Below are 26859 nucleotides of genomic sequence, written 5' to 3' on the forward strand. Positions count from 1 at the left end.
TACATTTTTATTAAATCATAGAAAACTCATTTGTATACAAATTGTTCCACTTTGGGGAAACCGTAATAATAAACAGCTGGGTAACAAAACGGTGGAGAGATACATCTTACTTTAAGCAGAGACCAAGTGTCGTCACATTTATTTTTAAAAAACGTTGAAACAATCCGTAACAGGTTTTGTCGGCTTTTTTCACCCTTGGGCCATAGAAATCACCTCTCTCATAACCCCCAATTCTCTCTGAGGATGTTTTTCATTACTTAAATCCACTGTAAGTTTGAAAGACGGATCACCTGAAGTCTTGGCGCGGAGTCGATCTCTCTCCCTGCCACAGGCTTTCCGAGTCCCGTAAATGCCGCATTTCAAGAGACGGTCTCTTTTCACAGGACCGATGAAACTTCCCTTTTTACAACAGCAAATGTGTGCGATGGTGTGGAATATATTTCAGAATAAGTTAACTATGAAGATGGACAGTACGGCAGTCCCCTCCTACTTCTCGTCTCCTGTATACATTGGGAAGTTCCTCCTAAGCTTACACATTTATAAAAGGCTGAGGGCTGATACACACGCTGCGAAAATGCACGACGACGGTCAGAACCACATTCTCTAAGCGCTCTGGCCGAGTATTTACAGAGGCTCCTGCACTCCTTCCACAGGGGACCGAAATGGCCAGACTCCGAGGTTCACCGAATGGCAACGGGCAGCCGCTCTCAAGTTCAGGCCGGCCCTCGCTCTGCCCTCGGGCAGAGACCCAGAGGTCACACTGTGACCCGTCTGCACTCACCCCAATGACTCACGTAACAAACACAAATTAAATATTACCCAAATTATTTTAAATTAAATTGAAGACCACTATGTTTAAGTGCATGAAATCTCTCCCCTCCTCCCCCCAGCTTCCTGAACGCATGTTACACCGCGAACACGGACATCCTTGCAACATCCCTGTTTCTATGTGTGGGAAACCCACCTGCTTCCTCTGGGGACTCCTTGGAGGTCCACGAGACCTCTGAAGGGGAAAACACAAAAGCAACTCTCCACTCCAAATGGAGGCATAGTCTCAAAAAGTCATCTTCCCAAGCCTGACTCTGGATTTCAGACTCATTAAAAGCAGGAACTGAAAAAATGTGATCTTGGGGACTGGCTGCTCGCCCGTGGGGGCTGTCTGCTTCCCCGGGACACTCAGCGGACGCTTCCCTTCAAGCTGCCCCAAGGTCCTGGGCCCCTGGTCAGCATGCAGACCTGGAGCTCTCCCAGGGAATGTGTGAACAAATGTGGGGAAACTGTGTTTCTGCCAGTGTTTGCTAACAGGGGTTGCAAAAACCCCTGGGCTAAGAAAAATAATAGGAAGGGCTGCCCCCTAAAGTTGACTTCCTACAAGGCTTGTCTTTTGCTCACCCGCCGCACAAGAAGAGAAAGCCAACTCAAAGACCTTTTGCCTGGCTTGCCTCGAATGGTATTAAACGAAATCAGAGACCTTTCTTTGGACTACCTTACTCCTGAATCAGGGTAAACACTTCTCACAGACACGCCCCACCATCTCGTTACTGTAGATGACCTGGGGGCGAGGCCAGGCTCTTATGCAGGTTGGGATTCTGGCTGTGTCTGTTGCGGCTGCGGACGGACGAGAACATAGTGTCGCAGCCCGGAACCTTGCATTTGTGGAGCTGGCGAAGGTGCACGGTTTTGTAGTGAGCCCTGAAGGTCCCTTTGTTACTGTACGTCTTTCGGCACAGGTGACATGTGATGGGCAACCCAGAAGGCAGGCTGGCGAGGCTCTGGTCGGCCTTCTCCATCAGGACGCAGATGGGGTACTCGTCTTCCCCGGGGACAAGGCTCGGCCCGTCACAGTTCCCGTCACTATCGTCCATGAGCACAGTGCCCTCCTCGCTGGGCCCGTCTGAGTCCCAAGAGGAATGGCTGCTGCTCTCCGACTTCATGCTCGAGGTAGTACTCAAATCCAAGATGGTGCCCTCGCTTGGCGGACCGGAGTTGTAGCTCTCCAGGCCAGCACTGTGGACTTGGGTTATTGGGTAAACCAGGCTGCCCATCCGACTCGCTCCCTTGAAGATGACAGACGTCTGGGAGGCTTGCTCCGTGAAAGCCACGTCCTGGTAGGTCTCCTTCGCCACGTCTTTCAGAAGGTAGGCCGCACGGAAATGGTCTTCGGGGCTCTCCAGTGCTTCCTGGGCCAACACTTTTTGGTGGAGGTTTAAGTTTGAACTGTGTCTACAAGAGTGAAAAGATGGTTAGCAGTGGGCTGGGCTGTTGTAAAAACAGTCATCATTCCGAGTGGAGACACTAGGAAGATACCAGAAAAATCCTGTGGCGTGGAAGAAGTGACCACAGGGGGAGTAGGATGAAATGTGTGTCCTGTGGACACTGGCCCAGGGCTGCTCACCGCCTGTCAGAAGTTAGCACTAACCAGGAAAGCGGCCATCTGGAAGATGGGAATATGGAGTTCTTAATTTCTACCACGTGACGGACACGTAACTTCCTGTACCTTATCCACCGAGAACGGCTAGCCTACTTCAGTTAGGTCAATGCCGCCGGGACCCTGGAACCAGGGATCCCAGAGAAAACTGGTCCCATAAGGAAGTAAGCAGAGGACTTTATTGCAACGAAACCAAGAAATATCTTCCAGAGCGGCGCTGTCCAGTAGGATAGCTACTCCCACGAGACCCGTGAGCTCCTGAAACGTGGCTGTGTCATACACAGAAATGGTAATATTTTGGATAGATGGAATGAAACAAAATACATTATTAAGACTGATTTCACCTGCATCTTTTTGTACTTTTTTAATGTGGTTACTAGAAAATTTAAAATTTCCTATATGGTATCAGGGTGTACAGCATTCCCACTCACATGACCCCAGTAGTGCTACAGGTGAGAAAATCTGATTGGCTAGACCTTGTGTGTGTGTGTGTGTGTGTGTGTGTGTGTGAGAGAGAGAGAGAGAGAGAGAGAATTTAAGTTCAGTTCATACTTGCAACGTTTCACAATAAACCAGACAGGAGTTTTGCAAATGCAGCACTGAACCCACCATCAATCTTCTACCCAACGATTATTCCAGAAGGGCAGATAATGAGTATCCATTATGACACGTGCTTCTTGCTCACACAATATCATTTGGATGTAACTTGTCAATCAATGTCGGCCTTGCTCAGAGATCCCCTGCTGACTTCGGACTGGCAAAAATAGCCCTTACTGCAGGGGTCCGAGCTTACAGGTGATAGGAAATGATTCCAAACAGAGAAAACACCTCCCCCACCACCCGTACAGATCAGACTGCACGCCAGGACCCCATCGGGGAAAAACACCCCCCCCCATAACCAAGAATTGAGTTTTCTCTTCGAAATCTCCAAAGACAGAGTGGGGGTGGGGTGGGTGGAAATTTAATCCCATTTCATGAAACGTATCAAATTTGCTATTTGACGACGTCGCTCTTCTATCCCTTACACATTCTTTTTCTGGACATAATCAGAACCGTGCTCCCAGATCACCCACTCTGCGAACAACTCTTATCAACGGCAGCTCTGCCCTGTGATTATGTCAGCGTTCTGGGTGGAAGGGGCAGGTATGTGTCGGCAGAAAACCAGACACTGGATTGACATGCAGGTCCCAGCACATAAGTGGTTGGAAAAAAAAGTCAGACAGACACGTTTACAGGAACCTTGCATGGGGAGGTCGCTGTGGCAACAAAGCAAAGCTCTGGGCCTGAGTCCCCCAGGAACACCAGGAGCGAACCCGTGGGATCCTCCGACCCTCTCCTTAAGCCCCGGAGTGTGAGGCGCATTTCCCGAGGTGCCACATCTCCTAAAACCAGTGACGACCACAACTGCAAAACCCTCCGGGCCGCGTGCCAGGCTTCCTGCTTTCAGGGCGGCTAATGCCGGGCATCCCTGTCCCCATCCCCTCCCCTGTCTCTGCCTTGTTAGACCAGTGGTTCTCAAAGCGTGGTCTGGGCACCCCTGGTGGTCCCTGAGCCTCTTTCAGGGGTGCCCTGAAGTCAAAACTCATCTCATCATCGTGACACTAAGACATGATCTGTCTTTTTCACTGTCATTCCTTCACGAGCCTACCGTGGTTTTCCAGAGGCTACGTGACATGTGGCATTGGAACAGGTTGAACCCAGAAGCCGATGTGAGAAGCCAGCTGTTTTCTGCTAAGCCAGACATTACAGAGATTGGCAAAAATGTAAAACAAAGCCACTCTTCTCACTGAGGTTTTGTGTTGGAAAACGGGATTATTTTTCATTACGTGTTATGTATGGTTTTTTTTTTCATGTTATGTATGTTAACATATAATAGGTTTATTATTTTAAGCGATGAAATGAATATTAATTTGTTTTCAATTTTGGCTTCTAATGCAGTAAACATCGATTCTTAGAAACCCAAACAGACAAAAGTTCTTGAGGGCCCTGAGGTTTTAAGAATTTATAAAAAGTGTTCTGAGACCAAAGTGCCTCTGAGAGCTGCTAGTCTAGTCATGCCTCTTCCTCCAGGAAGCCCTCCCTAACTTTTCAGAAGAGTCTAGTCAGGGGCTCCCACTATGTGCCCACAGTGACCTCTCTCTTTCCCATTACAGCAGCCATTAAGGTGCCCCTTAAATATTTTTAGGTTAAGTAAGTCCCAGTCCCTTCCCGAGGAGTCCTAGTGACTGCTGCTGGAAACGGCTTCAAGAGGGGTAGACAGATGTTCTGACAACAAGTTCTCATCACTGGCCCAGAGAAGGGGTAGTGGCCCCAGGCCTGCCCACAAAGCTCTTTTTACAATGATGCCATTTTGGGGCACCTGGGTGGCTCAGCCGGTTAAGCGCCTGCCTTCAGCTTGGGTCATGATCCCAGGGTCCTAGGATCGAGTCCCGTATCAGGCTCTTTGCTTAGCAGGGGGCCTGCTTCTCCCTCTGCCTCTGCTCATCCCCCTACTCGCGTATGTGCGCTATCTCAAATAAATAAATCACTTAAATCTTTTAAAAAATAAAATAAAACAGTGCCACTTTAATCAGATCCTAGGTAAAATAGGTTCCAAGTTCTAGACCACCAGAATTAGTAGTCTAAATTTAGAATTTAAGATGCTTTGGTGGTGGGGGAGGAGGCCTGTGTCTACGAATAGCTCAGAATATAAGAAAATATTAAATATATGAAAAAATAAATAAAAAATGAAGGTGTATGTTAAATACAATATGCCTTCTAATTAAACGGTATCATAAATATCAAGGATATCTGATTGATGGGACCGTCTCTTCTTCAACATAAAGCTTGTTCATGAACAAACCCTCCTCTTGGAGGACAAAGGAGAAGGACGGCTCTGCTAATCAGGGATATCTGGTGGTCCGGTTCAACATGCCAGCAACAGAAACAGGAACTGTAACTACCACCACCCATGCTCTCTCCTCTCTGTGCAACGCGAGGGTGTTCGTACAAGCCCTTTCCAGGAATGCGCGTGGCGGTCTGCACATCTCCACCCTCCAAAGAATCAGGTCTTACACTTTGGACTAAGGTCACGGTGATGCCGAACTGCTTCAAGGCAAGCTCCTTCGAGCAAATGTAACATTTTACTATTCTGCAAACCATTTAATATACTTCATGTTGCATTTCGTCAGACAGCTAATCCTTCCCTTAAAGCCTCCTGGGGTCACCTCTGGGTTAAGTGTGTGCTCCCCCCCCCTTCCCTGGCTGGGGTTATGGGACTCGAGTTCATGAAGAAAAGCCCAAGAAAGACAGAAAGGCCCGTGCTGTGTCCCGAGGGATGAGATTCTCTCTCTGTCTGGGCGCTCTGCAACCAGCTTGACGCTGTGTGGGGCTCGTGAACCCCCGGCACCCAAAGACTTCCCACCCTTCAACCAACATCACAAACCCTTAATAACCTGGTAATAAGTGCCTTTCTTCTCTGATATCTTAATAATTAAAAATTCCCCAACCACGCAGTTACTCTTCCTTTTGAATACAGCTGGTTAACTAGACATACGAGAAAAAGTTTCATTCGATGGGCTTCGTATCATAAAATGAAAAGTAGACAAGTTTTGTTGTCTATGGTGATGGTTTAACCCCCGCCTTCACGTAGACGAGTTTGTTATTCCTTACCCCAAACCGTGTGTGCCAGACGTGTTTCTGAATTCAGAGTTTCTCAGACTTTAGAAAGGCAGAATGACACACAAACTGTAATAGTCTGTTCACGTCCCTATAATAAATCCGTTAGTATTTCTGCACTGAATGTATAATGAAAAAATCCACACAAAGGGAGGTTAAAAAAAAAAAAGACTACCCATAACCTCATGTCCTTTCAGGTCAGGTTTCATGGTCAAATGAGTTTAGATGTGGACCTGAAAATCCGGGCGTGTGGATGTAAAGAACAGCGTTTCTCAAACTGTGGTCCCCGGCACAGCAGGAGCAGTATCACCCGGGAACTCAGAAATGCAAACCCTCAGGCCTCGTCCCACACCTGCTGAAGCAGAACTTCTACAGGCAAGGCTCAGAAGGATGTGTTTTAACAGCCCTCCCCGTGATTCGGATGCTTGTTGACGTTTCAGAACCACGGCTTTAGAGGAAACGATCGCCAGCGGATGTCTTACCTGTCTCTGCTCCTGCGCGAGGGGAACGCGGCTTTGCAGCCCCCCACCGCGCACACGTGCGCTTCTTTGGCGTGCATGTTCTTGTGGTGCATTTTCACACCGCAAGCGTTCTTGAAGGTCTTCTTGCAGACGTCACACTGGAAGCGTGTCTCTTCCTTCTGCCTTCCTAATGCGTGCTGACCCACGGGTTCCAGCTCCTTGGCATCTTCGAAGCAGGGAAAAGCCATTCCTCTGCTGGACAGAGCGCTGAAGAGCCCGCCGGCCAGCAGCCGCTGCTGCAGTTTGATGTAGTCAGGAAAGGGGACACAGGGCTCTGTCCCAGGCGTGAGGTGAAGCTCACGGCCGCCATCCTCCAGCTCCCTCGGTGCCGTGGTCAGGGCTGGCTTCGGCTCAGCCTCCCTCTCCGAGTGCTGTGTGGCCTGCTCGGGGGTCCTGCTGATGGCTCTGCTCGACTCGATCCCTGGCTGTAGACGACAGACCCTCTCTCCTTCCGGGAGGGGACCCCCTGGGCCTCCGGACTGTGCGTGCCACTCCTCAGGCGCTCTGCCCGACGACCGAGGACTGCAGGCCTCCGGCTCATCCTCGCTGGCCACCCGCGGGGGCACGTCTTCATCCGAGCTGAGCGCGAGCCGCTTGTCGTGAGCTAGTCCCACGGCCTCCTTCTCTATTTTGATGGGCATACTGGACTTGCGGGATTTCTTCTTGGGAAGGGCATCAAACGGGCCCTCGTTTGAAACCAGCTGCTCCGGGATGGAAGAGGACAAGAGAGGGAGAGAAGGCAGCACGCCGGGGGTGTTGGCCAGCTCGGCCGGGGTGGCCGGGCTGCGGTAGAAAGGCAGGACCGGCTGGACCGTCTTTAGGTTGGGGAAAAGCACGCCGTTCTGCCCGATGCTCGGGAAGGCCGGCTGGCCCCCGGGGTCCTCCCCCGACGCCGCGTAGCCGGCCAGAGGCCCGCAGTCTGGGGACGCCGCCGGGAAGCCCGCGCGCTCGTAGCTCTCCGAGGCGGCCAGCTGCAGGCTGTTCCGGAGGTCCCTGTCCCTGTTGTTTCTGTTCATGGGCATGTGCAGCCGCGGGTTGGGGTTGGCGCTGTGGCGGTTCCGGCTCCTCAGCGAGCTGAAGACCATGTTGCAGCCCTCGATGGTGCACTTGTGCTTGATCTTCAGGTGGACGGCGTTGTAGTGGATCTTCAGCGTGCCCTTGTCGTAGAAGGTCTTCTCGCACGCCGTGCAGAACACGCGGCCCTTCTTCGCGCCCAGGCCGTGCCTCTCGGGCTTCACCTTGGCCTCGGGGGACAACTGTGTCCTTTCAAGCTTGGTGACAATGTTGTAGGAGCCGGAGTCACTTAAATGGGCGCTGTCTTCCTTTTTGGGAACTGCGTCCGGGCAGTTTAGACACGGCTCTTTTTCGACCTGAAATGACGCAGAACGGGAGGTTAGGAAGCCGCCGCCGCCGCCCCCCCCGCCGGGGAAGGGTCCGTGGATTTCCTGTTTGGGCTCCTGACCCTGGTCCTGAGCCGGCTCCAGCACGTACTGTTCCGGCAGCGACCCTATCAGCGTGGGGGGCACAGGGTTGAAGAACTGGAAGGGCAGCATGAAGGTCATGTTGTTTATGAGGTTCTCGAAGGGGTGCAGGCTGCTGGGGGTCCCCTTGTCCGCAGGGGCGGGGAGGCTGGCGCTCCTGTGGCCGCAGCTCTCAATGAACGCCCTGATGTCTACGTTGGCCGTGGCCGGCGGGATGATGATGGCCTGCTCCTCTTTCTCTTGGATTGCCATGAGCTCCACGATGGACTTGGTCTCCCCAAAGCGAAGGAACTGCTGCAGGGTGGCCAACTCCTCCTCCCCGGTCATGATGCTCCAGTGATCCAGCACCTTTCCGGACGCATCCTAAACCAGAACCATCAAGGGCAATCAATTTACTCCTCCTTACCCTCTTCTCTACGCGGGGTCACGTGGTTGGGGCCTCCCTAGCACCCCAGGGCGCCTCTGTGCATATCAGCCCCGCACTCACGCTACTCTCCTAGACCAGAAACCCTGCACGGAAAGAACACTGCGCAAATATAAGCAGTGCTCTTAAAGAAAGACGTAAAATGATAGGACTCCAGCCGAAGAGAAACTGGGTGATTATTTTCCATCTTATTTCAAACCAATTGGTTGTCTTGCATGAGGTGTAATAATTTTCCCCACTAAAACGAAAATAGGTATCGTGTGAACAATAGCCACTTCTTTATCTCAGAAGGAGAGAGGGAACGGTCAGACCTAGACAGAGCTCAAGCATTCATTTGCTGCAAGTTTAATAATCTTCCCCAGCAACTCACATCAGAAAACAAATGAACCGTATTGATCCACTGCCCATGTTCGCAAGGCAGAGCTGTAATTACACTGGCGTGTCGGAGCTCTTTCAAACTCTAGCACGGCCTAACTTTCCCCAAAACTACAATAAATATTTTATCACAGAACATGTATTTGATGGCCTACTGAGATTTTTCATGATGCATGGAAGAGTTCTGAAGATGATGAGGGATGTAACATCATAAATTTTTGATGCACCAGAAGTTCAAGGTAATTGATTCCATATTTTTAATCCTAACACTAGAAAGCAAGATTATTAGGATCATTAAATATTGATCGATGTCATAATGTAAGATCATAACGCTACTCTACATAAGAGGTTGCTTCTAGCCTGTGGGGGGTCCTGCACCCGAGGTGAGCAAACCCGCCTCCACGGGATGATCCTGGGCCTCAGAGTGACAAAGAAACGGGTTCAAATCCTGGGTCTGCCACTTACGACCTGAGTGACGTTGGCCAAGATTTAGAAGCACTCTGAGCCTCTGGAAAATGGGGATAATTTACCTGCCCTGGGAGATTTTACTGGAAGAGAGTCCAGGTTGATAAAACACTAAGTGTTTGTGTTGATGACATAGCCTACCTGGGGTAAGATTCAAGTGTACGTTAGTCTTGGAAGTATATTCATCCCCCATTTCATTGAAATTTTGACATTTTCTAGTAGAGTGTCAAGGGGAAAAAAGAAGCTGCCACCGCTTCCTATGTCAGAGAAATGATATAATTCGTCCCAGGAAATATGTTCTGTGCCTGTGGATATGAAACACAAGGCCTACCCCCATGACAAGGTCGAGCAGGAGGTAAGCCTACTTTGCAAGATAGCGAAGAGGGAGAGGGGGTGAAAGGCACAAGGGAGGGGTGCAGAGAACACGTGAAGAGGTCAAAGGAGAATTGAGGGGAGAGAGAACAAGCAGGAGCCAGAACACAGACGTATCACAGGGTGATGGAGCCTGGGAAGGAAGGCCAGTGGTGGGGCGGCCTCAACTACAGCCGTCTGCAATGTGCTTCTGGAACATACGCTCCTCTCTCACCCCCACACCCTCAGTAAAATGTGGCACAGTGTCTTGTGTCCGTAGGTGGCCTGCAGATAGTAACACAGGGCCAAGGCTCTGCTGTGGGAGAAACGGCTTCGTGATACCCAAATCAGAGACTACGTCCATGCTCCCATGTCTGGATGTTTCACAGGTATCTTGAGGAAAGCACTAGATTCTTCCCAGAACATCAGGTGGGGGCTTAAGCCACTACGAAAGGATCCCCGCCAATGGCTGGAGCACCTGCGTTACACCCGTTATGCACACGTGGATTGGAGAAGACACCCAGGAGAACCGTGGCCACGCTCCCCATACCTGCAGCACATATCCCCGGATATAATCCTGAAGGGTCCAGTCCAAGGCGTGCAAGATCTGGAGCACCTCCTCTTGCTTCAACACACTGAAGAGCCGGTCCAATAGGATTTTCAGGCGAACAGGGATGGCCTGGGTCCCGTAGAGCATGAGGCTGCTAATATCAAACACCACATTGGACTGGACAATCTCCACCTGGCTTGTGGGATACACGGGGGGAACCCTCAGCTTGCTCAGAGCTGAAAAATCAAATAGAAGAAACACCCTTTTAAGAGATTTTACTTCTCAGAGAAGCGCTGCACAGGGGTGGGCTAGGGACCCCTCTCAGTTATGCGTTCCGACAGAAAACACGGGACTATGCAAATGGTTCACAATCCTAATAGCTATCAGGCTCTACGTTATTCACAGGAACTTCTGAAATAAAATGAACTGGCCTGAGACTTCTTTTTGTCCTTCCCTGTCCTTAAGGAGTGAAAAATAGCCCCATGCAGGGAGGGTGCAAGGAAAAGGGGTAAAGACAAAGGTGGCAGGCACATAATCAAAAGGCTGGGAAAAAAAAAAAAAAGGCTGAAAAGTCAGGAAGAACGGGGTCTACTGGTGAAGAGCCTGGGCTTGGGGATCTGACGCATCTGGGTTTGTCCTCTCGTCTGCCACGTCCCAGCTATTGGGCTTGGCCAGGTAAGACACCAAAATCTACACCGACCCATGCGACAGTCCTCAGTTGCCCACAGCTCCTGTAGATTTATAAAATTTTTAATTTTATGGAATTATTTTTACCTTATTAAATTTTACTTCTTAAATGAAATAAAATCAGAAATTCAGTTCTTCCGAGGGTCCCACCAGTCACCTTTCAAATACTCGGCAGCCACGTGGGGCTTACGTGTGGGACTGTCGGGTTCGGCAAATAAAAATACGGGACGCCTGGTGATATGTGAACATAAATTTCACATACACAGGGAATAAGTAGGATTGGTTTATCCTGAAAATATTCACCGGGACATACTTCGGTTAAAGTAATCATTTATTGTTACCCTGAAATTCAAATTTCACTGAGCGTTCTGAATTTCACCCGGCAACCCTGACGGCTACCGCATGAGACAGCGCGGGACACTTCCGTCGCTGCAGAAGGGCCGTCCCGAAGCACCTGTTCCGACGTCTCCAGAGCAGGGCTAAGACCCCACCCGCCGTGCAGAGTCGTTAAGGTTCCAAAAGGGAAGGTATATAAAGCTCTCTGCCTGTTGGCCAGCAGGAGCGGGGACACGCAAGTGTGGGCGGTCCTTCTCAGACGTGAAATCTACTCCCGAATTACTCCATGTCATGCAGAGGGGACACGAGAGGCCGCAGGAGGAGGGAGAATAAGGTTACCATGTGCCACCCATCCGTGTCTGCACTGCTCACACTGGCGATGGTTGATCTTCCCGGGTCTGAAACTCTGACAGCCACAGTTCAGAGTGCAGCCGATAGCCTGCAAGAGAGAACGCGGGCACGTGAGTGGTGCGCAGAGCCGGGCTGCACTTGCAAACTGGACCTGGGCCTCCTTTTGGTAAACTTCACGGAGCAATGTGTGCCCACCCTGTGCCAGATGCACATGGGGATCCCGTGCCCCCGACCCAAGAGCAGCTGGCCCCAGGGCCTGCCGACAGCAAACACATCCCACAGCTGCTCTGCGGGTGAGAGGGGGCTAGGGAACATCACCACGCTCTGGGAGAAAGGAGTATGGGCTGGACGCAAATATCTCACATGTTATTTATTTTTTTTCCAAGATTTCATTTATTTATTAATGAGAGAGAGAGAAAGCATGGGTGGGCGGGACGGGGAGGAGCAGAGCGAGAAGCAGACTTCCCGCTGAGCTGGGAGCCCAACCTGGAACTCGATCCCAGGACCCCAGGATCATGACCTGAGCCGAAGGCAGAGGCTCAACCGACTGAGCCCCCCAGGCACCCATTTGCTTGTTATTAAGAGCACAGAAAGGGTGAACAGTCACCAAAATCTAAGTTGACCAAAGCAGTTGCCCCTGAAAGTTACCCGGGGACTGTCCTGGAATAAGCAAGAGAGAATGATCTGAATGGAGAATTATCCAAATGTGGACGTGGTTATCCCCCAATGTGTGGCCGAGGCTAAAAGTCCACAAGGACGGAGGACATGCTGTGGCCGATCACACTGAGGACGACTCCCTGGTTCCACCCCCTGGGCTGCGTGGCTGCCGAGGCCCAGCCAGGCTGGCAGCCCCATGTGCACACCCAGCTGCACGTTCAAGTTCACACGGCTGAAAGAGAATACACAGAGGTACGTGTCGGCTAAGTTCTGGTATTAAGAAGAAAGCTTCCCATATGTTTTTAAGATGAATTCGTCCAAAGGGGATAAAGGTCTGAAGAATGTGATTTTATTAAGGAGAAAAAGCTCTCATGGGAGCTGCGTCAGTGAGGCCCCAGGAAGAGCCACTGGGTGAAATCGGCATGATTCAGGAACTGGGGTGTGCATGTGTGTCTGGGGGGACCTCCATCTGTCAATTAAGGGACTCTGTGGCCTCGTGAGGGGACAGGGAAGGAGACACTCTGTCCCAGGACTTGGGAAACTCACTCCCTTTAGGGAACATATAACTAGTCTTCACTTAAAAATCAGTACCAGTGGGAATGCAAAATGGCGCAGCCACTATGGGAAACAGTCTGGCAGCTCCTCAAAAGGTTAAACGTGGGGTTACCATATGACCCAGAAATTCCACCCCTAGGTACGTGCCCAAGAGAAATGGAAACACAGGCCCACATGGAAGCTTGTACTGGATGTTCATAGCTGCATTACTTATAACTGTCAAAAACTGGAAACCACCTCAATGTCCATCAGCTGAAGAGTGGATAAACACAATGGGGTGTACCCATGCGATGGAATATTATTTAGCCATGAAAAGGAATGCAATACCGACATGTGCTACGGCAGGCGTGACCCCTGAAAACACGCTCAGTGAAAAAGCAAGGGCAAAAAGTCACAGGGGGTCGGATCCCATCTACATGAAGTGTCAAGAAGTGGTCAATCTCCTGAGGCCAGACGCAGACCAGCGGTGACCAAGGCTGTGTGGAGTGGGGAGGAATGAGGAAGGATGGCTAACGGGTGGCAGTGAGGGGAGAATATTATCCTTTTTGTTTGTTTTCACCTTTTAAAAAATAGCTTTAGATTGAGATACAATTCAGATATCATATAATTCACCCACTGAACGTATCCAACTCAATGATTTTTAGTATATTCTCCGAGTTGTGCAAACATCACGATCCGATCTTAGAACATTCCCATCACCTACAGAAGGAGCCCTGTGTACAAGTTTACGGTGGGCATAGGTATTCATTTCTAGGTCTTCCTGGGAGTGGAATTGCTGGATTATATAGTAATTCCGTTTAACTTGAGAATCTAACTGTTTTTCAAAGTGGCCACACTGTCTGCATCCGTACCACCAGCATAGGAAGGTTCCAATTTCTCCACGTCCTTCCCAGCACTTATTGTTGTCTGTCTGTCTTGAAACAGCCAGCCTAGTGGGAATGAAGCGGTAGCTTACTGTGGTTTTGATGTGCATTTCCTCAATGGCTAATTGCGATCAGCAACTTTTCATGAGCTCATTGGCCATTTATTTGTAGGTCTTCCCTGGGGACATGTCTATTTGGATGCTTTGCTCATTTTTTAATGGGGTTATTTGTCTTTTAGCATTGAGTTGTAAGAGTTCTTTATATAGTCTTAGTATGAGTCCCTTAACAGATGATGATTTGCAAATGTGTTCTCCTGCCCTGGATTATCTTTTCACTTTCTTCATCGTGTCCTTTGAAGCACAGATGTTTTAAATTTTGACCAGAGTTGCTTTTTAAGGTAAAGATGTTAAAAAATTACATAGTAGTGATTGCACAACTCTGTGAATATAGTGAAACCACTCAGTTATAGACTTCATAAGGGTGAATTTTATCATCAGTAAATTATATCTCAATACAAATATTACTGATAAAACCAGTCCTCTGCACACCTATTAGAATGGCCAAAGTCCAGCACCTGACAACACCAAATGCTCATGAGGACGGCAACAGAGACTCTCATTCACTCCTAGTGGGAATTCAAAATGGCAGCCACTCTGGAAGGCAGTGTGGTGGTTTCTTACAAAACCAAACCTACTCTTACCATACAACCCAGCAATCACGTTCCTTGGTGTTTACCCAAAGGAGAAGAAAATGCATGTCCACATGAAAACCTGCCCACGGATGTTAATAGCAGGAGCTTTATTCATGACTGCCAAAACTTGGAAGCAACCAAGTCGTCCTTCAGTGGGTGAGCAGATAAATACACTGTGGTCCGTCCAGACACTGGAATCCTACCCAGTAAAAAGACACGAGCCACCAAACCATGAAGACACACGGAGTAAACTGAAGTACATATTACTAACGAGAAGAAGCCAATCTGAAAAGGCTACACACTGTATGACTGCAGCTCTATGACCTTCTGCAAGAGGCAAAACTATGGAGGCGGTAAAAAGATCAGTGGTTGTCAGGGGTTAAGTGGAATACAGAGGATTTTCAGGGCAGTGAAAATACTCCGTATGATACTATAATGATGGAGACGTGTCCTACATTTGTCCAAACGCACAGGACGTACAACACCAAGAGTGAATTCTAAGGTAAACCATGGACTTTGGGTGATGATGACGCGTCCATGTAGGTTCCTCAGTTGTCACAGATGTACCCTCCGGTGGGGGATGTGGGTAATGGGGTGGCTGTGCATGTGTGGGGACAGGGGGTATACAGGAAACCTCTACTTTCAATTTTGCTGTGAATCTAGAAGTCTCCTAAAAAATGAAGTCTTAAAAAAATCAGTGACTTTGCTTAAATACAGGCTGAACTCTCCCTGATGTGACGGTTATCTGTGATTCCTTTCAGATGACCACGGGCCTGAACTGAGCAAGCAGACGAGATTTTCAGGTGAAGGAACAGGATCGCTCATAACTGAGGTACGCAGCAGATAGTAACGGTGTTACCTGAACCCTTCCAGAAGGATCACAACACAGAAAAGAGAAAACATGCATCAGAAAAGCTGTTTGCTCTTTGTAAAGCCATACGATATCCTACAAAGAACTCCCTGTGATCGCAACAACCTCTTACTGTAATAATGCCTGTACTCTCGTCAAGGGTGATAGCATCCCATTGGGGTAAAAACCAGTTCTTGGGGGGAGGTGAAAATATATTCTTTTTATGGATAAAACATAGATACACATACATGAACAGAAACACAGTATACGGTATCATATTAAAATTCCACTGGGGGAGGCACAATTAGGGAAAAAAAATCTAGTCTCCTGATGAAGAAAAGTTTGAGAAATACCGTGCCAGAAATTACTTCCCCTTTTGGTTATAGAGATTCTACTCCTAGATACTTGTGCAGAGCTACTAAATGCACGAACACATACGTCTATATCCCCATGCACATGATGATGTAATATCCTTTGACTGGAAAGATAAAAGCAAGTGCTGGTTTAAGTTCTATTACACACGGTCCCGACAAGAACATCCCATTGTCTGGGGCACACCTAACGTGCGGTCCACCTGTGGCTCTCAACGCCAGCTGACCCGGGAACCAGCCATCTGTATTCGCTACAGCTCCCAGCATACTCCGTACGAAGCCTCTGGAATACTTCACAATCTACGTTCTGATACATAGGACTGTTTTAAAAGGAGAAAAAAATTCTTACTTTGGATCCTGTCCCTCAAGATGCCATTCGCTGCTTGCAAGCAAGACGCCGGAACCACACAGAGTAAATTCACATTCATTTATTCAGAAAACAGGACCGGCTTCAACCCCAGAAAGATGTCCTAGAGCACACTCCCTCCTTGCCTGAAGATTTTGCTTCAAAGGCTCTCGCCCGGACACAGGCCCGGGAAGCTCTGGGTGAGTCCCCCATAGGCCCAGCACAACGAAACTACAGAGGAAACAATCCCAAGCACATTTCGTAGCCTAAACCTGAAACTCGCTTTTTCTGTATCTCTTTGACACCTGACTCAGGGTTCCTCAACTCCAGGATCACTGACACTTTGAGTCACATAATTCTTTGCGGTGTTTGTCCTGTGCCTTTACGATGACTCGTAGCATCCCCAGTCTCTACCCACCAGACACCACAGAAACGCCTCTCCCTCCTCCAGTTGTGAAAACCCCAAATCTCCCAGACATTGCCAAATGCCCGTGGGGCAAAACCGCCTCCAGTTGAGACCCACTGGCCGAACCTGACTATTCGGTTTTTGCGGCTTTTAGTTTGGGGACAGAATTTCAAGCAGCTTTATGTATAAATTCAATGTACAAATGCTGTTTTATAAGAAATATTCATGTGGCTCTATATGAACTTATTTGAATAAGGCTTAATAAAGCTCATTAAACATCCATGGAAGTAAATCTCAGAGGAATTATTTATGAGCTAAAAAAAAGCTAATTACAGTGCCTCAGAAAACTTCCAATATTAAGGCCCTTGAGTTTTTCTACCCATATCAGAATTCCACGATGTGGTAAAAATTATAGCACCATTATCTAAAGACAAATTAAAACTTCTAAAATGAAATCAAACCCAAAAATTCTAATTACAGGACGAAAAGTACTCATGCAAATCAATATGGAAAACTCTTTTAAAACTTACATCCTTTCCCCTGGAATCCTAATACTTGTTCCATTCTTCAGAAACATAAAGCAGATGTTTACAACATTCTGAACTCATCAAGACATGATTATTGCTTTTTACGCATTTTAATCAGCCTATTTCCGAATTGTTATTAGTCACTCTGATGTGCTACGAATCAACATTCAAAATTCTGGTTTGCTTTTCTGTAGCTCTCATTGGCTCCTTCATTCATCCAGAAATTACTGACACGCCCAGTATGTGATGGACGCGTCGGTGATTTGCAGGCTTGGGGACGGAGAGTTACGACCTGGTTCTCAGGTAGGCTCGAGGGTCCTGCTTCCTTCCGCAGACACCCCGGCTCTACCTCCAGTCTGGGGAGATGCTCCCTTGAACAGCTGGCGACAGCCGGCCCAGGCGCACAGCGGGGTTGACGCACAGACATCCACGGCTGGACGGTGCAGGCCTCTGGAGGGATTTGAATGCTCGAGCCTGAGAATAAAGACTGTCCACCTTAAAGCGGATTTCATCTCTAATGCATGCAGATATTCTCTTATCCCTGAGGATAACTGCAGGGGGTAGTCTCAGGGATAGAATGCAAAAGGAAGGAGAAAAATTATAGAAGACCTCTGGGGGTTTCCAGACTCGTGGCGTGGCCGCTTTGAGGGGAGCAGTTTGTGAACTGGCTCGGGTACAAAACTGAACTGCGGACCCACTGGACAGCTCTGTAGGCTCAGTTGACTTGGTCTGCCCTGTCCAATGTGGCAGCCACTAGCCACAGGTGCCTGTTTAAATTTGTTTTTTAATAGTTTATTTATTTTTATTTTTTAAGATTATTTGAGCGAGAGAGAGAGAGAGAGGGAGAGAGCAGTGGTGGGGTAGAGGGGCAGAAGGAGAAGCAGACTCCCCGCTGAGCAGGGAGCCCAATGAGGGACTTGAACCCAGGACCCCAGGATCATGACCCGAGCTGAAGGCAGACATTCACTGACTGAGCCACCCAGGTGCCCGCCTATTTAAATTTAAATTAATAAAAATAAAACAATGAGAAGTTCAATTCTTCGGTCACATCAGCCACATTTCAAGTGCTCGGCAGACACGCGTGGTTTCGTGGCTACCATACTGGACGGTGGAGACAGGGAACACTTCCACCCCCGCAGAAAGTTCTCCTGGACCCTTGGGAGTCCAGCGGTGAGACTGGATGTTCTTTCCGCACCTGCTCTTCTGCATGGTGGCGAGATTTCATAGCTGTTCTCAGTCGATCCTCACTACGCGGCTCTGAGGATGGCACTGCTCTCAGGAAACTGAGATTTATGGAAGATTCGTAATTTTCCCAAAGCCACACAGCCGGTGAGCTTTCTGCATGTTTCATCGCATGTGAAGTACTGCACTGAAGCAGGCCCCTGTGCTTTCTTGTTTCTTCCTCACCACCTCCTGGGAGGCAGGTACGACTGTCCCCATTTTATGGATGAGGAAGCGGAGGAACTCGAGGGCTATCAGGGTGGTCTCTGACCCAGATACTGGAGGTAGGTTCTGTCTTGAAATATCAATATTTGGCACTAACATTTATGGTTTCATTTAATTCCTACAGTAACTCTGACATTCAGGCATTAGTATCCACATTCTGCAGGTCAGGACGTTAAAGTGTCACCCTGTAAAGAAACTTCATTTATAATACAAGAATACGTAGTTATTGAACGTTAATGAGCCAGGAATTGTGCTAAACTCCGGCGGTTACGGTGTTGAACAAGACCGATGAGGTCCCTGCCCTCCAGGGGCTTACAATCTAGAGGAGACAGAAAATAAAGAATAAACAATACCAGCTCAGAGTAAGGTGGTGAATAAACCAGACAGAAAGCTTTCCTAGCAATTTTACTGGGTAGCACGGAGGGGGAGGGAGATAAGTAAGTGCCTTTTAGATAAGGTCATCGTTGAAGACTTTTGAAGAGGTAACATTTGAACTGAATCCAAGGGACGCCAAGGAGCCAGTGAGGAACTGGAGAGGGAGGAAGTGTTTTAGGGCAGCGGGCATAGCCAGTGCAAAGGCCCCGAGGCACAGAAGAGGCTGAATGCTCAGGAACAGAAAAGGAGTCAGTGTAGATGGAGTGAGTTAGTAAGGTTAGTGGTAGAAAATGTGGGTCAGAGAGGTGGGAGAGAGCACTCTGCATAGGATCTTGTGGGAAAGGCCAATGAGTATGGATTTTGTTTTAAGTAATCCTTAGGGAAAAAAATACGAAAGGAATTTGATTTGCCTGTGTTAAAAAGAATCCCTCTGGGGACGCCTGAGTGGCTCAGTCAGTTAAGCATCCTCTTTCAGCTCAGGTCATGATCCCAGGACCCTGGGATAGTGTCCTCCATTGGGCTCCTTGCTCATCAGGGAGTTTGCTTCTTCCTCTCCCTCTGCCTGCAGCTCCCCCTGCTTGTGCTCTCTATCTCTCTCTGACAAATAAATAAAATCTTAAAAAAAAAAAAAAAAAAAAAGAATCCCTCTGGGTACAGAGGGGGGAGCCTGTGCTCCCTGCCCCCCCCCCACAGTGAGCATCTTCCACTGGGAGGCAGAAAAATCTACAACTGACTTCAGCTGACTTAGGCCTTACTTCCCATGAAACCATACAGCCTTCAGCTCCATGCCTTGGAACCTCTGCCTAAGAGCTGAAAAGACCAATCAGTACGATGGGAGTGTTGTTGCGACAAAGCCCACACCAAAGTTCTTGGGTCCTCTGGGCCCTGGCTCTACACAGACAGAGCTACCAAAAATACATATTATAAAAATCTTCATAAACGTTGAGACACAATTAATCATTCCTAAAAGAGGCAAGGAACCCACTGAATCCTAAACTAGCACCCAGCGGCTAGCAGGGGGCCTGATACTCCGTAGGCCCTCCACTGGGACTAGCTGAAAGAAGAATTAATGAAGGAATGAGGCAGTGGCGCCGTGCTCACCAATTATAGATGCCCACCCAATAGCCTTTCACCGGATTTTCCTTTCTAAGTCTCTGTGGGTGGCCAGGTGACTAAGCACTGGCCAGTGGTATGCATGTGGAAGTTGCTAGGTGGAGCTTCACAGAAAGCTCCTTATAAATGGGAGCTGACTCAGTGGAGAGACTTCTTTTCTTGTCTTCCTTCTTCCTTCTTGGAACGAAAATATGATGGCTGGACTTGAGATGCCATTTTGTGACCATGAGGCAACGTTGAGGTCATGCCCCAAGGAAGGCTGCACAGAAAGCATGGTGACTGTTAGTTAGGAGCTTATACTAGCGGCAGAACGTAGTTCTTAATTTACACACCGACTGTCCTGCTGGCTGTGGAGAGGGCCACGTAAAAAAATCATGTGAGAAGTGGCTAACGAGTAGAAATCACTGAGGTCAAGTTTAGAGTCTGTAGTCGTCTCTTAAGTGTGGGATTCTAAGGCTCTGCCAGATTCTCGGTGGTAAGAATTGTAATTCCCTAACTTAAAATCAAAGGAGCCACTCCGCTAAATCACAAATCACTTTTTAAGTCACCAGCCTTCAGCATAAAGCTGCTTCAGGTTTTCCAAGTTATATTTGTAAGTCTTGATACAGACAATCATTAATACGTTTGAGTCTTGGAAGGCTGCCACGCAGATCAAAAACTGCCAGTCAGGATCTATCCTACACAACGTCTTCTAAGGCAGCCAGACCACCCTCAGCTTGGGGGGTGAGGAGCTGGTTTCTCCCACAATGAAATCGTCACCCCATTCTCACCGTGGCTGCAGGGCTAACCTTTGTGGTTCAGGACGCCGTATCATTCAAGGGGGGGGAGGTCTCTCCCAAACTGCTCTTTGGGCCGCTCGACATCTGTCTCTTAGACACATTTTGTAACTTCTTATGTCTTTTGTGAGAATTGGATTTTTTGCTCCCTGCCTCCTGTTCTCTCATTTTTCTATGACTTCTTTCAATTTTTAAGTTTTCCTTACATATACAAACCCATAGAGGTACAACTAGGATTCTGAAAATAGTATCCCCATTTGCCAGTTGGGCAAAAAGGACAACGGGGAAGAAGGGAGGAGAAAAGCAGTAAGGGCCTTTTGGGGGAGGCAGCGAGTGGCACTGGACGGAAGGCCGCCTAGGGAGAGACACAAGACTGGACGTCTGTCTCATGCCATCTTCCTCGTGAGCAGTGCAACAAAACGATACCAATTTATTCCACAAATTGCTTTTGTTGTTGCTGGTGGTTTTTATTTGTTTTTAAAGCATCTACTATGCACTGGTAATTGTAGGGAGCCTCCTGGGGATACAAAGACGAGGAACTCCCAGCATCTGCCCTAGGGGAGCACATGTCTTCATGGGAGGTGGGGGAGAAAGCCATACACCTCGACCGGTCGAGAACGACCGAGCAGAGACTATGGCTCGTCAAAAACTGGCGTGAGTCATTCACTATATTAAAATCTAGCAATTCAAAAGATACTAAAAACAAAACAAAGGGTCATCGGCTGCCTTTAGGGAACGCTAGGGACCCAAGGAATTGTTCCCCAAACTGGGAAACAGAGGGAAAGAATTAAGTATATATTCTTTTCTATACAAGTGTGTTTCAGAGATTCCCTTTATAGAAGTGCCCAGTAGATAAATGAATGAAGAATTAGAATACCACCACTTCACAGCTCCTAACGTAAAAGATAACGACCAGGCCGTTTGTCCCTGGATGCAGAGATATGCACCACGATGGACGGCGTGGTCTGGTGCAAAACGTTCAAATCTGATCGGATCAAGCCCCTCGGTCAACTCCAGAAAATATAGGGACAGAGGAATAACCACAATGTCAACAATACCATGAGGAAGCAATCACTAAACCAGACTGGGGAGCATTCTCCAGAACGAGTAGACCAGCTTTTCCCACAAATAAACTTGAAGGAAAGAAGTGTAAACCCATAGATGGAGAGAGACACTGGAGGGACCTTATCTGGACCCTGATTTGGACACACCAATGGTTAAATAGGCTCACCAGACAATCTAGGGCATTTGAATACGGACTGGGAATTTAACGACATTAAAGAGTTATGGTTAATTTTTTTTAGGTGCTCTGTGAGGCCGGGGGAGGCATGCTCTCCTCACTGGGTGCAGGAAATGCCATGGTCCTAGGCCCATCTTGTACCCGTGTGTCAAGGCCAGGAGGCCAGGCCACAGACCAGAGGCTTCTGCCTTGGGCCAGCGGAGCACACGTCGAGAGGCAACGGGGTGAGATGGGCGTGGGCTGTCCAGATAGGCAGCCAGGCATCTCTCTGTTGGCTTCATGGAACCATCTGGATTCCCAACAATGAGGGGACACCTTTTACCATGAGCACAGTTGAAAAAAGGGCCCCGGAAGCCTCCCAAAGCAGGTAGGCATCATTTGCAATACAAAACAACACTAGAGAATTGAGGAGTCTGCTTTCTCACTGCAAGCCGGGGGTTGAGAAGAGAGGCCAAAGAAGAAAGAGCATGGAGAGGGTCTGGCAGAGGAGGGGCAGCGGGGAGGTAGAACCCAGGGCACAGATGTTGGGCCAAGTCTACCTGTGAGTAGAAAGTATGCGTGACACCCTTGCCTCGTTCTCTTGTTGCTTAGTTCAAAGAAGATGGTGGGGAAAATACTTGTTCTTTTGATCTCTATAAATCAAAGTATAAACTCTGTGCCAAAATAATTTAACAGCTGTGCCCTTTTTTCTCAAAATTATTAGTTCTGAAAACGGAAAACACAAAAAATAGAAAAATATCCAAATGTTACCTTATGAACCAAACCAAATACTTCTTCATTAAAAAAAAAAAAAAAAGCAACGTAACAACAAAAATATAAATGGCATGGACACATTTTTTCCCCTTCTTTATAACCTAAATTTGGGAGGACCTCAGAGGCAATCTCCAGAAACCTCTGATAACAAAAAACTGAGGGATGTTAACTGAATGTGCAGGAACTTCTGAACGCAGCAGAGTCGGGGGCAGGGAGAATAAAAAACAAAAACTAACACACAAAAAAAGACATTTCTACTTTAGAATAATTTTAACAAAGGTGGGCAGTTACACGAGCAACGCGACTTCGTGTCTGATGCCGCTGCCGCAAGATAATGATGAAATTGTGAACATTTCTCAGTAAAATTTTGCAGATATTTCTTTTAAGGACTTAAGGAGAACGAGATCTTAAGAACGAAGTGGGGGGAAAGAAACCCGCAACCCTAGATTTTCAAAATGAAATTTTTAAAAAGAAAAGACCAGACTTAGTGAGTTATGCCGTCCTGATCACTGCCTTAAAATCCAGCATGCTGTATCGTGACATGTTCCAGGGGTCCGAACAAAATTTTACCTTCGTGGTGCATAATGCAAGAAACACTCAGAGGGCCACAGAACCGGGACAATGCTTCTGGAAGCTGGTGGAGGGCTGGAAAATAATTGTGATGTTTGTTTGGGTGTGTGGAAGGATCATACAAGTAATCCGTAGAGGAGACAGGCAGGTACAACCACATGCAAGAAAAAGTTAGTAGCCTGAATTAAAGTTTTCCTTCACCGAGACAACCATTCCCCTCCACACGAGCTGAGCGAAATTACCATCCCTCCAAGGCAAACTTCTCCTATGGTGTGTTACGCTGGTTTATAATAATGAACCCGAGTGTGGACGGGCATGGCAAGAGCCCTTTCGCCTGCTCCAACTACACGGAGTTCGAGAAGGCCCCAAACTGGACCGTGGCAAAGCAGCTCTGCTCTTTGGTTTTTGACCCACCCTTTTTGGGATAAAATAGGCATGTGTCCATGCAGAGAAAGGGGGCTACACTGGAAGCTTAGCATTTCCAGAATTAAGAAAAAGGGCTTCAAAGAATGACTAGGTAAGAGGAAATAATGTTTTCAGGTGGAAACTAATGTAAAAGAAAAAAAGAAAGAAACCACAAAACTTTCCAGAGGTCTCTTCTGCACCGAACCCAGTTATCTCTTAACATCTCTCAGATAAGGCATCAGAAATAAAATAGGTAAATAAATAAATACAATAAAAAAATCTGCAGTAGGATATTTGGAGTAAGGTAATTAAAAAAACTTATTGGCTCTCTAAATCTTGATTTTAGGTATATATATATATATAAAAAAAAGGGTGGCTCAGCACTGAGATTTCATCTTACCTGGGGTACTTCTAATTCTTTTTAAACAGGGCTGTTTCTGACAAAACTAACTCAGTCTAAATTACATCTGTAGAGGTGAAAATTCACCCTGGGGTAAAGCACGCTCCTCCTGCAAGTAATTTACCTTGTGGAACCTTTGGGGCAACTCTTTTAATGGCCACTGTCAAAATAACTTCTAAAGCCATATACAAAGGCTAAAAAGACACTTCTGCCTCTCACCCCGTATGCTGTGGTTTCATTTTACCGACAAACTGAACTTTTAGAATGTTTAGATTTATCCCTAGGCATTCATAAATGATAACGGTGTGCTTCAAGGACAATTATTATTTGTTCCACGGGGAAACTTGTATGGTTTTTCTCACCCAGTGGGGTGGATCTTCCTTCTTTCCAAGCTGATGGTTCTGAGATACAGAATAGGGGCCTGGGACGCAGGCGTGTTTCAGGACAGAGGTGTGAAAATGAACAAATAAATAAAAATCATGCTTCCACGGGAATTAGTTCATGTTGGTTAACATTTCTAATGGGAATTATTACCAGAGCAGACAGATGATGGTTCCTCATCTTGGCGAATACCAAGGGCCATATAACCCCTCCCAGTTAACCACTTTCTGACTGGAGGAGGGGTATGTGGCTAAATCCTTACTATTCTGAATGCAATAGCATTTACGGGTACAGATGATTTTCCAAATTAAATTATGCAGATGTCGGAATATAATTATGAGTTCCCGAAGCATGAGCCATGCTTGTGCTCCGTGAAGAGCTCACCACCTTTCCCCGGCTTTGAACCGTAACACCAACACGTTCAAACCAACAGCTGAGTTGAAAACCTCATGCTTTCCTGGTGAAATTAAAGTCAGCAAACCTATCGGATGAGAAATCAAATGATGACTCACATCTTCTTCTTTTAGGTCTGCCAGAAAGGATAAAGTTATTTATCAAGATTTTTCATAAAAACGTGGTGGTTATCTTTCCACACCCACTGAAAGCAAAAATCAAATCCCGGACTATCGGTTGGGTTTGTCGTTTTTACACGACACATGAAAATGTTTTTCTGACATATTCCACTGTGAATGAGGTTTTCATAATACATATCAAAGGATTTGGGAGGGGACAACTGAGAAGCCAGGATCCTTATCACTGAACAAAGTTTTAACACATAGGCACGTATTTGCAAGCAAAGAGTCTAAGGGATCTCATGAAAAGGTTCCATGAACTCTGCAAATTAAAACGATAAACGAGGACGGAAAAGGCACCAGAAAGGAAAAAGGTGATCTGCCAAATGCTGTTTCTCAATTCACTTACTGTCAAGCCGAAATCCTTGTCACTCTGATGAGAATGTATTTCTAAAAAATTGTTGCTAGCTCTGCTGTGTCCGCCCAAAGCTGCAGGAACACATGTCTTCTCCTGCACACACACACACACACACACACACACACACACTCACACTCACTCACGGACAGGGATTCCCAGGACACCAGTGGGGCCTCTTCTAGGCCCCTTAAGTGTTAACAGCAGAGGCCTGGCTGGGACCAGGCGTCTGGCCCGATTTAAATGCCCTGTCTTCAGAGAACGGCGGCGGTGAGCATGGCCATAAAACTAGGGGACATAACTGAACCTTAGAGCGTCTGACTCCCCCCGCCCCAACACACACAATTTTACTCCTACAATTAAGGCTGCTCGTTGGCATTCCATTTAACTGTCAAACTACGACCGGTGGCAGCCCCACAGCCACAAAGGGATGCCTTAAATGAGAAGAGCATGTTCCTACACCGCATTTGAGAAAGTTTGGCTCCGAGCTATGCACTGATTAATATCAGATCTCCTCCTTCCCTCGCCTCTCCACAATCTTGTCACATCTGGCTGACAAATCCGTAGGGGCTGATGCAAAGCCAGGCGGCCGGCGGGGCGGGGGTCTGGCGGGCGGCGCCCGAGGGGGCAGGGGACAGGCAGTGCCCCCATCCCACCCCCCTTCAACCCCTGCGCGCCCCTGCCCCGGGAGCCGACCCGGCGCGGCCCCCCTCCCGGCCCGAGTTCCAGCCCCGAGCGCGCGGGCCCGGCGGCCCCCGTGTCCCTGGCGGCGCCGGGCACTCGCAGGTAAATGAGCACCACGGAGGGGCCGGCGGCGGGCCCGTCCGGCTTCCACCCGCGGGCTCTGCGGCCGCGGCCAGGTCCGCGCTCTCGGCGGCTGCAGCGCGGGCACCCACGTGGCCGCGCACCCTCCGCGCCCTCGCGTCCCGGGGCTTTCGGAGCGACCCGTCTGCACCGCGCTCCGCAGCGTTTCACAAAAGATCCGGCGCCCCGGGCCCTGCCACGCGCCCGTCTCCGCACCTCTCAGACTGACCCGAGGTTACCGCGCGCTTAGTTCTCCAGAAACAAAACCCGGGGAGAAAGACGGCCAGTTGTGATAGCAGCTGTTCAAGCCCCTGCGAACGACCTCGAACTTGCACCGGAGGCGCCGAGGGGCCGGGAGCGGTGCGGGGGAGGCGCGCTCGCCATGGCCGCCCGAGCCCCGAGCGCCGGCGGGCGGGCGCCCGGAGGCTCGCGGGACCCCGCGCCTCGGACGCGTCCAGGCCGTCCCGGGGGCGTCCGGAACCTGCCTCGTCCGCGCGCGCGTCTGCGGCTCAGGGACGTCGGGCGGCGACTGGTCCCAGCGCCCCGGGCCGTACCGCCTCGCAGGTGGCCCGGGGAAGGGGCCCCGGGCGTGCCCCCAGTTGCCGACGGAGTCCGGCCGAGCGGCGTCCCCGACCACCCCCGCCCCGCGCTCAGAGGGGGCCCCCCGCGCCGGGGGAGAGCCGCGCTTACCTCGGCCATCCTGCGGCCGCTGCAGCGCCGGGGCTACCGGCGCGTGTCCCCGGCCCGGGCCGCCCCGCGTCCGCCCCGGCTCGGCGG

The 26859-nt window shown here is 48.9% G+C and overlaps 1 protein-coding gene across 1 annotated transcript; it reads right to left on the minus strand.

Moving 5' to 3' along the window:
* On the minus strand, nt 1-26859 carry BNC1 (basonuclin zinc finger protein 1). Its single transcript, XM_057303710.1, has 5 exons — nt 26773-26859; nt 11615-11714; nt 10253-10488; nt 6568-8450; nt 1-2223 (listed from the first exon to the last, which is right to left on the minus strand). The coding sequence occupies exons 1-5, from the start codon at nt 26779-26781 to the stop codon at nt 1539-1541; spliced, it is 2913 nt and encodes a 970-aa protein (XP_057159693.1). The 5' UTR covers nt 26782-26859; the 3' UTR covers nt 1-1538.

The sequence above is a fragment of the Ursus arctos genome, unplaced genomic scaffold (assembly GCF_023065955.2).
Source record: "Ursus arctos isolate Adak ecotype North America unplaced genomic scaffold, UrsArc2.0 scaffold_28, whole genome shotgun sequence".
NCBI lineage: Eukaryota > Metazoa > Chordata > Mammalia > Carnivora > Ursidae > Ursus > Ursus arctos.